The following is a 15,455-nucleotide window of genomic DNA, read 5'->3' as shown; positions in this document are numbered from 1 at the left end:
TGAGCTCTGCTGTCTGTATGATCGGTGTGGAGTGTTTTATGACAAAAATCACCCAGCAATGGACTTTAACGGAAATTAGGTGATATGAAGTGTAATATACTACAGTGCCTTAGTTTATTCAATTTGTGCTCTGTATGTTAACCTTTAAACCAACTGATACACTATTCCTGTTTTTTTTTTCATACATTTCTCACATCTTGCTGGATAAGCATTTTACCAGTATTTTATTTCCTTTTTTGTTATTCTTTATTCTTCTAAATATATGCATATTTAATTTAAATGTACATTTTGTATCTTAACATCCACATATTATTTTAGTTTTCTTAATTTACATGCATTGTAAAAAATTACATGATCAATAGATCATGACAACGTTTACTTTAACTGATCAAAATAAATTAATTTCAACTTCATTTTTAAGTTATGCAAGTTTCAACTAGGCAAGATTTTTTTAAATTGAGTTGAAATGACTGAATTTAAAGCAGTAACTGAACTTTATTTTTGAGTTGAATTGATTCCCATTTTAGATATGTCCTTTTTATGAATGTCCTTATTCATTACTTAGAACTGAAAGTATAATTAAGTAAAGCTGTCCAATAGAACATTTTGGGGATTCTAGGGTTTCTTTATCACCAAATACTTTTGTTCTGAGTACATAGCACTTTATGTAAAGCTGTTGTCTCAACTACTTAAAAATGTCTTTGGATCTTGGATATTTGACTAATACCAAACTGTTTTCCACACTTTGCCTGATGGTTATGTATATGTGCTCTTTATTTTGACCTTTTCTATGCTCTTTTCTCTATAGACTGTATCTACAGCCAGTGAGCTCCGCAAACCCATTTACTGGATTGTGGCGGCCAAAGCCATAGATTACGAACAGATGCTGTTACTGATGGCTGGAGTGAAATGGGACATTAAAGAGATAATGTCACAGCACAACATCTATGTGGATGTCCTTTTAAAGGTAATGTGTTTTTTGAGGTCTTGCAGTGGGTTTAATGTGTGAGAATAACGTGTGGCCTCCCTCCTCTATGTTCATTTTCACACTAGAGGAGAACACACTTAGACGTGCATCAGTAAAGATCAGCCAACCGTTTCTCCACTTATATTCTTGGCTTCCTTAGTCAATTACAACACGGTTTGTTTAGTTTTAAGGAAACTGTGATCCCACAGTGTAAGAGCATTGCTGACATGTCCTGTCCACTCATCTTCTGTACTTACCTGACAGGATACTCGATGATCGAAATGTGTGGTGTCAGATTGTGTGTGTCGGAAGGTTATCCAGAGGTCTAAAGTTAAGGTTGACATGCTGCGTTTAACTAAGAGAGACAGGCGACGACTCAAACACTGTACAAACCCTCACTCAAGTGACGGATGTGATTATGGGTTGACTTTACTGATGAGGTGAGGGAATATCACCTCCTGGGTGCTGCAGTCTGAAATTATTTATTATTTATCTGCAATTTACATTACATACTTTCATGTACTGCATAAGAGGAACATTATTTCTAAAAGTAACAGATTACATTATTGCGTTACTCATAAAAAAATTGGTTATATTGATACTATTCATGTAAAGTAATGTGTGGTATTAATAATAGATGTTGAATTGCTTTAGTTATTCACTGAATTATGATGTTAATTTAATATTTTCTATATTTTAATTATTATGAATTGTACAAAATTACACACTACTGTTCATCAAGTGAAATCAAGTCTGCGTGTAGTCATGTGCAGTGGACCTCATGTTGTTGAACTCGTGCCCACTCACACAGCTGCACCTTTAAAGTGAGATAATTCAGTTTAAGTGCTGCTCCTCTGGGTGCTGCTGTGGAGAGACTCGTGGGATCTGAACTTTTGAAGGAAAGCCCAGTATAACTGTCACTGTCGTCATTTCAATGCAGCACATTACCAATGCATGGAAATGATATGTCTGTGTTAATATACTGGCCCTATTGTGACTTCTACTTAAGCAAACAAACAAGTTGAAGCCTACAACGAGGAGGCTTGATTGATATGTTTACCCTAAGGTTGCTAGTTAGCTTTCTTCATGCAGATTTCCTCCAGACATTTTTTCTCCATGCCTAATGACTCTGCCTCATGAATTCCTCTAGATTGAAAGATCACGGCTATCAATTATTTGTCAGGATCTGAATTATTTAAATGGTCAGGCTTTGGGAGTCACACTCAGAATTTGAGGGGCAAGTTTAAGAGTGGAAAAGTTATCTCATGTCTCAGTTAAGGATCACTGGACTGAGGGCGTTTCATTCCTTTGCATGTCCACATCTCTTCTTTAACCTCTGCTCATTAGCCCATATGAATTTTGCATTGGGTTAGGGAGCGATTTGAATGGCTGACGCATATATAAAGAGACAAAAAAAAGCTCTGAGAGCAGATGGGGTTTCACAATTGAATTATCTCTTTGGCTTATTTGCTGAGGAAGCTCACTGAATTCCGAAATATGCATAATCATGTGGATTTACATAAGTTCCTGATCTGAGCTGCAAAGTTCTAGTGGAGAATGTAATGGAGCTTGGCTGCAAATGAAGAAAGGAGGCTCACCTTTGTACGCCCGCTGAGTGAATTGCTGTGCCCGTTTCTCTCGGTGCCATCGTTGTAGCCCTGTGCCAAGTCTGTTTGTTTGAAGCCAATTTGTCTGGGTTTGCCAAGCTTACTGAATTAATCATGTATCTGCGGAAATACTGCAGTGACTCACATTGACTCTTGCTTTATTTAAAATAACCATTATAAATGGTACAAGAAACTGAATTGCACTTAAGGAAGAAATGCACTGTTATTTGTCTCTAACTGCCATGTACTCTGTGAACCGATTCTTATTTCTATAGGGAAACAGTAAGCGATTCCTATTTCTACTTAAAGGGATAGTTCGAACAACATTGAATATTCTATCATCATTTACATGACGTTCTCAACCTGTACTGTATGACTTCTGTGGAATGCAAAAGAAGATATGTGTCTACAGTTTTTGTCCATACAATGAAAGTCAAAGAGTACATTGAACCCTTTAGACTTTAATGGACAAAAACAATATCAAAATGTCGTCGTCTTTTTTTTTGTGTGTTCCTCAGAATAAAGAAAGTTATTCAGTTTTGGAATGACAGAATGCAGAATAATGTAGAATATTCCTGCTTCTCATTATTTTCAGAAACCAGAAAAGGTTGGATTTTCAGAATATTTCAAGGTCATGAAACACATTTTAATATTTTGTAATAGTCAACGTTAAAAAAAAAACGAATTCTTAAACCACAGCTTAACACAATTTACCCCCAAGTATATGACACAGTTACCAGTTTTTATAATAATTTACTTTATTTTTTGAAAACAGACAATGTATCTATGAGACTCATTTTTAGACCTGGATGCTTTTTCTGTTTAACAATAAATAAATAATTCTTAAAATACACAAAGTAATAAAGAAACAGTTTTAAATACAAAAAAATCGCTTTTCTAATATGATCTGTTAATCACAATAATCTGTATATGATAGGCCCTTTCTAAATATATGGTCATGTGACAAAAATGATGCAGTTTGCCAGATTAAGTTGGCGAGAAGGCTTACCCACTGACTCACCCTTATAGATAATGTTGGAAAAGAGGCCGAGAGGTTAATTAAGAACAAATTTCAGAACCCCGTTCCAAAGCTCGCACAAACTCTGAAGGTTAAATTAGATTCTTTGCTAAAGACTTTAAAGACTGATACTGTGACCATTCAAAGCTATACTGATGGCAGCTCAGAAGTGACATTTCAGTTCTTTGGGACTTGAGGATGTAAGTGGGTTAAACCTTTGTGTGGGATTTTCATCAAACAGCACAAAGGCACATCGGAGAAGTTTTTTTTTATGTAAGTTACAGTACGTACTCACTTTTTTCAAGTAACTAGTAAAGTAACAACAATTTACAACAAAATGTTTGATTTAATTTTTTAAATAAGTAACACCAGATGCTTTGTTTTCCTATTTATTGACTGACAGCTCTCCAGTCCCCATGTTGAGAGAAATCGTGTCCAAGTGCAGAGGCGTTGTGTGCGCTGTGCAAACATGATGGTTATTGTAGTTCTAGACTAAATGTGGGCAGGTTTTACTCATCTCACTTGCACAAAAACAGATTTAGTTTTCCTCATAATGAATACAAACAGTGCAATGCAAACTCCCAATATTACACAAACCTGCAATAAATAAATATGTTAAATAACTCAAATATACTTTATGTATTTAATCTCACTTTATTTAGCCAGTGTCTTTGATGCTGACCTTTTGATCCAATTCAACCTTACGAATAAGCAACAAATAACTTTAGTTAAACATCACATTTGTTTTTCTTTTCTTTTTACTGCTGAAGTAAGAGTGTTTGAACTATCTTTTCCTGTGTCTTATTCTGCTGTGACCCAGAATAGGAGCACAGCTGATAGGTTTGTTTGAGCTCCTCCCTCTATTGTACATGTGGGAATTTTCCTTTCCTTTCATTTATTTATATTTTTTATTGAAAAATTAACAAGAAAGCGCAGATCAGGTGAGAAAAGTGATGCAAAAGTAACAATGCATTACTTTCCATTAAAAAGTACCTAAGTACCGTAATTAGTTTGTTAGAAATCGAAAACTGGGCCTCTTTTCGGTTTGCATTGCTTTAATACTTATCAACATGACAGAGAGTTAATAATCTGATCTATGTTTGCTGTGATTAATTTCTCAGTATGAATTTTTAAACTGTCTCTTGCTGGGCCTATAAATTATAATTAGATACTGAGAAACCGTAATCTTTAGACCATCACTTTTACATTCTTTTAAAACAATATTTCTACGTTGTAAAATAAACTGGACGTTTTAAAAAGGAATTCACAAGATTAAAGGTAGCAAAATAACCCAGACAACTTGCACAGCAGTTTTAGTGCTCTTGGCTTCGTATCAACATTCGAGGTGCGAGCTCACGGTACATGTGGTCCTTGGCTCTCAAATGAGCCATATGTCATTGTGTTAAAGTTATGGGTGGGTTTTCCTGTTACAAGTGAAAGAGAAATGGGCTCAAGCACAGCTGAATCAACACCTCCGTGAGAACCGGCTTATACATTACAGGTTTTTGAATGTGGCACGGCTTTATCCAGACATCTACACTGCAGGGACTCCTAGAGGGCTTCTTTGAATAACCTGAATCCTGTAGGTTTGACAACATGACCTGCCAGTATGGCTCCAGTGAACGTTTATAGACTGCTTTTACGCTTGTCTGACTCTGTAATAATTTACACCTTTGGTGGGATTTCTGGATTTGTGCGGCATCCTAAAATATTATTTTTAGCCTGTTCTTGACCTCTCATGCACATGGTTCCAACAACACCCAATAATAATGCTGATGGTTATGGTGAATTGTTAACAGCAAGCACTGCACAGTGCACACAAGGGAGGATGCAAGAATAAATGGTTTTGGATCAATGACAATTAAGAGTGAACACACAAAATAACAATCTTTTAACAATCTAGCTTAAAACACATATGCCAAGTTCTTGTAAATTTACTATGTACATTCATGATGGTTTGAAAAACTTTCATGCCGTTTTCAAAAAATGTTTCAATTCAGTGTGCTGTGGTGAAACCAAGTACAACAATAATATACTGTATTTTCTTTGTTGAGTGTTCTTAAACATTATGTTGTAAAATATATTTCTAAAGTTAAAGGGGGGGAGGGGGTATTTTTAACAAATATTGTGAAATATTAAATCATGAAAATATTTACATTTTTGAGGACTTTGGTGTCTGGACAGTTTTATAACCCTGACATTTTTATTTATTTTTTACTAAATACCGCTCCAAAAAATATCAAAATGAATTTAAATTCCAAAATTAAAAACATGCTCATCATTACATGTATGTATTGCGTTTTTACTGTTTATTATTATTATTATTATTCAATATTGATTTATATTACTTTTTAATCTCTTTAAATTCATAGATCCAGACAAATAATGAGTGTCATGACATTTGACCTTTATGTCATAAATTGTTTTCTGCAGGAGTTTGAGAAGTTCAACCAAAGAATGGGAGATGTGTCGAAAATAGTTCGGATTCCTCTGCCTGTGTCCAATGTCTTATGGGAGCACTGCATCCGTCTGGCCAACAGGACATTAGTGGAGGGGTAAGTGACCCAAATATGTGTGGATGTATATGAGACCACATGCTCTCAGGTAAATCTCCTACTACAGACTGTTTTCATTGGAATACCGGCCATTACAAACTACTCAAGTCTTAACCCAAACAAAGAAAATAGCATTTACCTTTCAGCTTCTCCTCAAGGATTTGCCTATATTAGACTCTGTCCATGTTGCCACAGAGTTTTCCAGTCCCTCTTTTACTGTACTATACCCCAGAGTATGGCATTGCCGCTATCTGGCTCGGTATTATTGGTATCGGCTGTATTTTGGTCAACGCCAAACATAGCACTTTACTTTCAGGCCAAAGAGCTCAAGTTTAGTCTCATCAGACCACAAAATATCCTTCCAAAATTGTTAATGTTTTGTCACATGGTTTCCAGCAAATTCCAAGCATGACTTCATGCTGGCTTGTCTCAAAAGTGACTTTCTTCTTGCTAATCTCCCAAAGAGGCATGAGATGTCAAGTGCTGATGTCTAGACAGTTTTCCCAGTTAGTAGTATCTGGCATCTTGTTCATTTTTCTTACAAATGCCCTTTTTGCCTGGTTGCTTGGTGTTATAAGACGTACTGACCTTAAAAGTGTTTGGGTTACACCACGCTCTTTCCGTTTTGCTTTAATGGATGTTGAAGGTTAAAAGCTTTGCCAATCTTTTCACTTTCGTCCTAACAACTTCTTCTTGAAGTTCCTCAGGCAGATCTCAATTGATTAAATCTGCTCTCAAAGTCAGTGATATTTACAGTACAAGCAAGCACAAGTGAATTTAGACATGAGCATAAACCTGCTACACTGATCGCTGGATAATTGAATGTCTCAACCAATATAATAACAGAGAGGATGAGTCCTAATCAATATGAATTTTGATTAGTTTTCAACGGCCATTACTCCAGTCTTCAGTCACATGATCCTTCAGAAATCATTCTAATATGCCGTTTTGCTGCTTAAAGTCCCTGTAAAGTCAAAATGAAGTATGTGTTCTGAGTTTGTCACACCACAGAAAAATGTGTTATTAGCCACCCAGCCAAATTTGAATGATAAAAAAGCTGGCAAGTATATAAAATAAGCTATCAAAATCTGGAAAAAATGAGCAGTAGTCTCTGCTCTCAAACGCTGGGGGCGTGTCCGCTGGCTGCGCTGTAACCACGCCCACTCGCGGTAAAGCTGCCATTGCCACACTCAACTGTCTGTCACCCGCTACAACCGGAATGGATGCTCCTAGCAGCTTATTAGGTTAATTATAACATAAGCACACAAGGCAACTTACACTCATTGGTGGGCACGCACTGCCGATGATGGCACCAGTTGTCGGCGCGACAGGAGGATGAAGGCCGAGGCGGGAGATAATCGGTTCGGCCCCATTCACCAGTAACAGCGGATTATCAGTGAATCCCAGTTGTCTTCGACGAAAGTTTATAAAAATATCCCGTGTAAAATAATCACTACAGAGGCGGGTTTTGGTGGTGATCCTCAGCTCTCCATCAAGGTGGCTCTTCACAAAATTAATCCACCTCTTCTTGATGTGATCGTTTTTAGGAAATTTAAATAAGGACACCGATCTGTTTTGTACATGATCGCATCCAGGTAGTACGCATTTCCGTGACGAAGACATAGCTAACTAGCAAACTGTAGGCTGTAGTAACAAATTATAGTACTGACAGTAACTCGCGATTGAGCGCCAAACTGATGCGAATGTGCTCTATTTATATTGTTAGTGGAGCGGCCAGCCTCAGTGGCTCTAGTGCGTCATCGAGCCCCGTTTTAGACCCGCCCAAAAAATCCGGAGAATAGCAATGGTGAAAAACTGTTTAACGGTCTAACTCCACAATTCAGTACTTCACAGTTAACAGTCTTTGTAATATGTTTTAGCAATACATTTCTAACATTTATAATGTGTTTAGAATTTTTTTTTTTTTTATTGCCTTTACAGGGACTTTAAGAAACATGTATGATTATCAATGTTGAAAACGGCTGCTGAATATTTTTGTGGAAACAGTGATAGATTTTTTCAGGATTCTACGATGAATAGAAAGCTTAAAAGAACAGCATTTATTTGAAATAAAAAAAACGTCCTTAATTTAATATTACTGACCGCGAGCTTTGAAGCGGTAGAACACATACAGTATATGCTTAAAACATGGCAACAAAAGCATTTTATCCTGTTATGAAAGCAGACTCATTATATTTTCTAGGACTTCCTCCAACAATATGTTTATTTTTAAAGCAAATATCTGATAACACAAAAGGCAAATGTACTGGCCAGATGCTTTTAATCCACAGCCATATGTACAAAAACAGCAAACCTGAATGAAAGCTTTAGCTTCTCCTTCTTTATTCCTCTACTTAACTTAGCAAGAAAAGCTTTTTGGCCTTTTCGGTTTTGCTGTGGCTGGCAGTGATTCTTTTGGGGATGCAAGGCAAACCCTTTATCACTCGGGATTTGGGGGAGTGTGAAATCTTTTGCTGTGTGCTGATGTTATTTGATTTAAAGCAAAAACACTAAGATTCTCAGCTGCATCATCGATCTTGTGTTTGGATCAACTCTCATCACTGTATTAATGTGAAGGAGTCTTTTTGTCTGTTTTTGCCTTCTTCCTGAGGCGTTCTCATACTATATATATTGTAAAAATGCATTAGTTCTGTGAGGATATTGTAAAAATTCATTAGTTCTGTGAGGATTCATCAAATGTCTGTAATGACTTTGTGCTATGAGCAGAATGACTTTGTTGCTCTCAAGTAACTGCATATATAAATCCGCCAGTGTTTGATTTCTTCATATTTATTTTTCCTTCTTGTTTCCTCTTCTTGCACCACCCTTCTTTGCACCCATCTGCTTGTCATTAGTCAAGAGCTGGATTTTTGAAAATGAACATCAGGGATTTTTGTGTGCCACGGTGACAAGCGACTTAGAAGCCATGTCTTCTCCAGAGAGCTGTTGTCAACCCGTCTTCCAACACTCTTTCCTTACCCCAGTATATTATCTTCAGTGTGCCGGCAATCTTGCAGTTCACAATCTTGCAGAAACACTTTTGTACTCGTCACCTCTTCAGTGTAATGGAGATTTGCTGGAAGCACTTTTGACACAACTTGACAGACACCTCTTGACTTCAGAGAGGTTCTTCATGGTATATCATCAAGCTTCACTGTAGATGTCAGGATGTAGCTCCATGCGAGATGATGATGTATCAGAAAATGCATTTTTCAAGCCATTTAATCCATTGATTATTCATTTCTATAGCTCAAGGCAACATAAAGAAGGAATCGCTCACTGTCCAGAGATAAGCATGCTTTTGTTCAACAACTGAAAAGCCTACTGCAAGTGCAAGAGAGAGTGCGCAAAAACAGCACAGATGGACATTTGTGGAATGACAATATGTTCCCAGAATATCTGAGGAACTCTAGAGCATCGGTTCCCAACAGGGGGGTCGCGGCCCACAAGGGGGCGTCAGCGAGTGAACAGTGTTGAACAGTGAGCATTAAAGCAGCAGTCTGTAACTTTTTTATGTTCAAAATTTACTAAATTTATACATCATGAATCCATTTTCCAAACCGTGTTTTTGTCTTATCCCGAGTCACTATGGTACACCTATAATAAGTGTTTATATTGGGACTATTTGACACTGGTCCGGGTCGTACCGCTGCGGTGTAGCCCAGTCCCTGCGTGACTCGTCATAGGCATAAACAGAGAGAAGTAGCTCCGGCTACAATGTTCTTCCCCAAAACGCATCATTATGTTAATAAACGCATGTTTATTAATCGCTAGAGCGCCAAACAATCAGATTACTTTAGCTCATTTTATTCACGACCCCCTGGCTGACCAAAAAATGGGTTTTCAACGAGGTCCCAGACACCAGTCATTTTGTTATAGCCTATCTTAATCATTTTTTCCGTACACACCAGTGTGAATACTGATATTTTTGTTATTGCATTTCAAATAGGGCCAATTAATAGGCTACTCCTAGGCTTACGTTTTTAAATTAAATTGTTTTTGTTATAGTATTTTCAATATTATACGCTATTATTTGTGCATAAACGTATCTGGTTATAGTAATAACATACTGTTTGTTTAAAAACAAAACATTTAGTCATCCTTGCTGCAAGCTTACAAGAGCGACAATATCATTAAATGAGAAGGGGGCCCTAAAATATTTTCTTGGGAAAAAGGGTGTCTCGAAAAAAAAAAAGGTTGAGAACCACTGCTCTAGACTAGAGAATCTTCCACTAAAATATCGTTCAAACCCATCAGGGCCACCGCTAGCCAAATAGGTGCCGTTTATGACCACAAACGCTCATCTTGCACTAGCTCTGCGATGCGCCACGCATTATGAAATAGGCGGAAGAACCTACCTAGTGTTAACAAAGCGAACGTGCAAAGACTAAGTCAAACACCCTTTACAAAAAAATTTTTAAATAAAAGGTGAAACAAAGATGTCTGACGATTTTGAAGTTGGAGGAGAAAAGATGGAGTTTTTCGCCCCATCCTTAGCTTTTTGAACCGGAACACCCTTGACCTTTCAACGTGATTGCTTAATGTGTGGCACATCGCAAACTGGTGAATTATATTTTGTGTCAATTAACCAATCAGATATTAGGGTTAGGTTTAGGGTTTCAGTGACATCAACCTCTCATTTTCTTCTGAATGTAGAGGTAGGTTAGGGATAGGGCTGTCGCTGTTTAAAACAGTGGATCTCAACCTTTTTGACTTCATTGTCCATAACAATATTTGAATTTCACAACTTTTACCTGACAAAATATTTAAGAGTTTGGCATAACTAGAAAGATGTATATCAGTTATAAACAAATAACCAAATAATAGATCTCAAATGATTAAATCTGCTCTCAAAGTCAGTGATATTTACAGTACAAGCAAGCACAAGTGGATTTAGACATGAGCATAAACCTGCTACACTGATCGCTAGATAATTGAATGTCTCAACCAATATAATAACAACAGAGAGACAAATAATAAGTGATCCCTTTTTTCTCTCTTTTTCTCTTTTTTGTTGTTGTTGTTGTTGTTGTTGTAGTAGTAGTAGTTTTAGCTTATTTTAATGCTTGTTTGGTCTTATTTTTTCACTTGGAAATGTGTTGAGGCCCTCTATTGGGATGAGAAGAACCACTGGTTTATGAGGACTTTGCTGGCCAAGACAAAATAAATAGTTTATAATAGCATGGCCCAGCATAGATTGGCAAGCCCCTCCTGGCAGGGTTCAGCTGTACACCTGCATCATGAGGTCAAAGGGCCACTTGTCTGAGAATGGCAGAGATCTGTGTTTGACACAGAGGTAATAAAGAGGCAGCTTGAGCAGTCTGTATCTCATAGCCTTGCTGCTTTCTCTGCTGGCCAGTTTTGCTCTGAACTAAACAGTGATTGCAATTTATAGCAGCAGGGAGCCGATGCTCTCTGTAATCATCACATCTTCAGCTAGACAGCATCCACAGCATTTTGAATCCTACACCTGATTAAAGGGATAGTTCACCCAAAATTGAAAATGCTGTCAGTATTTACTCACCCTCATGTTGTTCCAACCTTGTAAGACCTTCGTTCATCTTCGGAACACGAATTAAGATATTTTTGATGAAATCTGAGAGCTGGATCACTCCTCCATAGGCTTCTTAAGGGATTGAAGCTTGCCAACCCCTAAAAGTTATTAAAGACATCGTTAAAATAGTCCAAGTGACTACAGTGACTCAATCTTAAGTTTATCAAACGACGAGAATACTTTTTGTGCACAAAAAAAACAAAAATAACGACTTTATTTCAACTATTCATTTCCTTCTCTGTGGGCCTCGAGTAACCTTATTACTCACCTGCAACATTCATCACCATTCTAACAAATGTTTTATTTGAAAGTTTTCTGCTTATAGTTTAGTTTCATTTATTTGCATCATTTATTATTTCATTTATTTACATCATTTTTTTCTTTGAATCTTCTTCTCGTTTTTTTACAAATGTTCTTATTTTATTTAATTTATTCATTTTATATATATATATATATATATATATATATATATATATAGAGAGAGAGAGAGAGAGAGAGAGAGAGAGAGAGAGAGAGAGAGGCAAATCAGCATATTAGAATGATTTCTGAAGGATCATGTGACACTGAAGACTGGAGTAATGATGGATGCTGAAAATTCAGCTTTGATTACAGGAATAAATTACATTTAAAATATATTAAAATTGAAAAAAAAAATTATAAAATAAATGCAGCCTTGGTAAACATAAGAGACTTTCAAAACCTTTTAAAAAAAACATCTAACTTAAAATTAGCAATATAAATTAGCAATACAATAATTAAGGTAAAGAGACAAATGTGAGAGCCCCAGAATTCCTCCTAGCACCATCTCTAATGGTGGCCATTATACATGAAAAACACTTTGCAACCAGGATGAATATTCTGTTTTCATCCAGCTTACTTGTCCATTTTGGCAGCTCTTTTTGCAGTTAGACTCCGCCAGTGCCGTGCCGAGTTGCATTCCAAATCAAGCAGAACGTGACAGAGAAGGAAGGAGGCAGGAAAACAGGGATATATTGGCAGACTGGATATACTCAATAGGCCCGGCAGTATCTTTCCCCTCACAGAAAGTAATTACACCGCTGTCAGACTAAAAGTAAACAGGAGAGTCAACAGCACTGAACTCTGCATGGCTGCAGCTACACTGTAAATCGATGGTGTTGGGATCAGGCCTGATACCGAGACCCACAAGCTGTACAAATGAAAAGGCAGCAAACCGAACAAATGGCAAATGTGTCCAAAAATGGCCTTCAGCATTTGGTGTCACTTACCAGTCAAGGATGAGTTGGCTTAAACACCATATCCCGCAGTCTGTCAATATTATTGCTGAAAATAATGTATGTGGAACATCTATGATGATTTATTATTTTATGTTGATTATGAACCCGTATATTTTAACATTTTTGACATAAATCCAGAAGGACACATAGGAGCAGAAACAATGATGCCAAGTTATCGTAAAAAGTTATACGGCTCTCTGGAAGACTTGATTCTGATTGGTTGATGACTTCATTGTTGATTCATTTATATATTTATTTATTGATGTGTTCCTATTTACATTATGGTGGCCTAGCGGTTATCAAAGTTCCAGGTTTGATCAGTAGTTGGACATAAGGTTACCTGTAAATTGGAAAGTTACAAGCACCGCTGTGCTCGCGACACTTAACCTTAACCTTGCTCTAGCAGACTCTCTCTACAATGAATGCATCATAAACTGTCAAGAGTTAATGAATGTCCTGTATCTGTCTGAGCCTCACTCACCTCTGCTCTCTGTCTGCCAGCTATGCTAATGTGAAGAAATGCAGTAATGAAGGACGTGCACTGATGCAGCTGGACTTCCAGCAGTTCCTGATGAAGCTGGAGAAGCTCACCGACCTCAGACCAATTCCAGACAAGGAGTTCGTAGAGACCTACATCAAAGCATACTACCTAACTGAGAACGACATGGAGCAGTTCATCAAGAACCACAGGGTAAGACGGATGACACCTGATGACAAAATGTTGGCATGTTTTTAAATTGTCAGAAAAGGGTTCAGTATTTTATTTATATCTGTACTATATCTGGTATATAATTATAAATTTGTATGTATATATATATATATATATATATACTCCTTTTATATATATATATATATATTTTTTTTAATATATATATAATTTTTATATATATATATAATTTAAATATATATATATATATATACAATTTAAATATTAGTTAAACATATACTTTTTTGTCAATGACAAATTATCGGAATATGTACTGCTTTAGCTGTATTCATCTTATTTAGTTTTATATTTAATATTTAAAAAATAATATTTTGTACATTTTTATATTTCAAATGTAATGACAAATATTAATTCGCTTATGTACCGATGGAAACATATAGTTTATTACTAAATATTTTTATATGTATATCTTTTGCTAAAAGTGAGCATTTTGAAATGTGATTATGCAAATGAATCATAGTTTTTCATTTATTAATTGAAACATAGTTACACTTAATAGTACTCACGGAAATGCATCTAACTTGCCGACTCTGGCACCATGTCTGGCATCAAATCAGAGATGCTTTTAAAACATCCTTTTTATAACTAATATAATTTAATATCTCAATCACAACCTGTGTGAATATTTTATATATGATGCAGCGCTAAATGATTCGGTTTTAAATGCAAGGACAAAGGCTGCCTACATTCCAAACAAGCCTGGGTTGCTGCCTAGCAAAGCATGTTATGCAAGGCAGATTTAATTCCTCATAAATTTTTTTTTTTAAAAGATGTATTGTGTTGAAAAGCATCTCCAGTAGAGATTCATCATGAGTTTGTTTTGTAGGAGTACTCTATGAAGCAGCTGACTAACCTGGTCACCGTCTGCCTCGGGTCCCACATCAACAAGAAAGCACGACAGAAACTCCTCGCAGCAATCGATGACATTGATCGGCCGAAAAGATAAATAAATGCCACCCAACTACCCCGCCAAATTCAGCAGAATAGTCACGAAAATCACAAACACCCACACTGTTACTTATCCAGTATCTATTATCGTATGCGGCCTGCACTTTGTTTGCGGTTTCTGTTTACATTTTATTAGGAAAGTAAGCAGGACGTGCTCTGACTACATATAAAGCGGTCATTTAAACGACTGTAAAGGATAATGGGTAATGAAAGTCTTATCAGTATCACTTGAATCACAACATGAATGGATGACTCATGCACTATCAAACAGTAATTTAAACATCGATGTGGCTAAACAACCATATTTCCCTTTTTGAGGAATTCTTGCTGATTCTGTAGCATGAGGCTTTTTAAAAGGATACGAGACGTCGTCTAACACACTGAGGCTCCGTCTCGGTTATTTTACGCAAAATGCATGTGCATCTCTTGACTTGTTTTGCTAGTTGTACGCCACTGGTCTCACCCTGTTACACAAACACCTCAGCTTATTTCTTAGGTATTGATTTTACAATTTATGACACTTATACCAGATCCCAGAGACGTATTAGTATCGTTGTCATTTTCATGAAACACGTGTGCAAGAATGTGATTACTTGTATGTTAACAGTAATAACTGGAGGAAGAGACTCTTAAAAAAAAGTCCTGAAACCTTCCTGTTAGAAAGTGATAAACTATTTATTTCAGATTATGTATGTCTGAAATGCAGAAATACTGTATTCTGTCACTGGTGTTTTGTTTGTGGTAACTAAGTTGTGTAATAATATTCATCTGTACCAAGTTAAAGGCAAGGTTGTACAATAAATACGCTAACATTCTTATCATG

General features: G+C 36.6%; 1 protein-coding gene across 2 annotated transcripts in view; it reads left to right on the top strand.

The window, feature by feature from the left end:
- Positions 1-15,450, top strand: part of vps50 (VPS50 EARP/GARPII complex subunit) — a 148,711-nt gene extending 133,261 nt beyond the window's left edge. For both annotated transcript variants that reach the window (XM_077195999.1, XM_077195998.1), the window contains 4 exons: positions 809-967; positions 6,026-6,147; positions 13,459-13,648; positions 14,511-15,450. In XM_077195999.1, the coding sequence (XP_077052114.1) occupies positions 809-967; positions 6,026-6,147; positions 13,459-13,648; positions 14,511-14,630 (591 nt within the window). In that variant the 3' untranslated portion in view covers positions 14,631-15,450. The remainder of the gene's footprint in view (positions 1-808; positions 968-6,025; positions 6,148-13,458; positions 13,649-14,510) is intronic.
- The last annotated feature ends 5 nt before the right edge of the window (positions 15,451-15,455 follow it).

Source organism: Siphateles boraxobius, unplaced genomic scaffold (assembly GCF_051911475.1).
Source record: "Siphateles boraxobius isolate OS27281-9 unplaced genomic scaffold, OSU_SipBor_1 35, whole genome shotgun sequence".
Classification (NCBI taxonomy): domain Eukaryota; kingdom Metazoa; phylum Chordata; class Actinopteri; order Cypriniformes; family Leuciscidae; genus Siphateles; species Siphateles boraxobius.
Note: the sequence above shows the minus strand (reverse complement) of the source record. Positions and strands in the feature narration are given on the sequence as shown.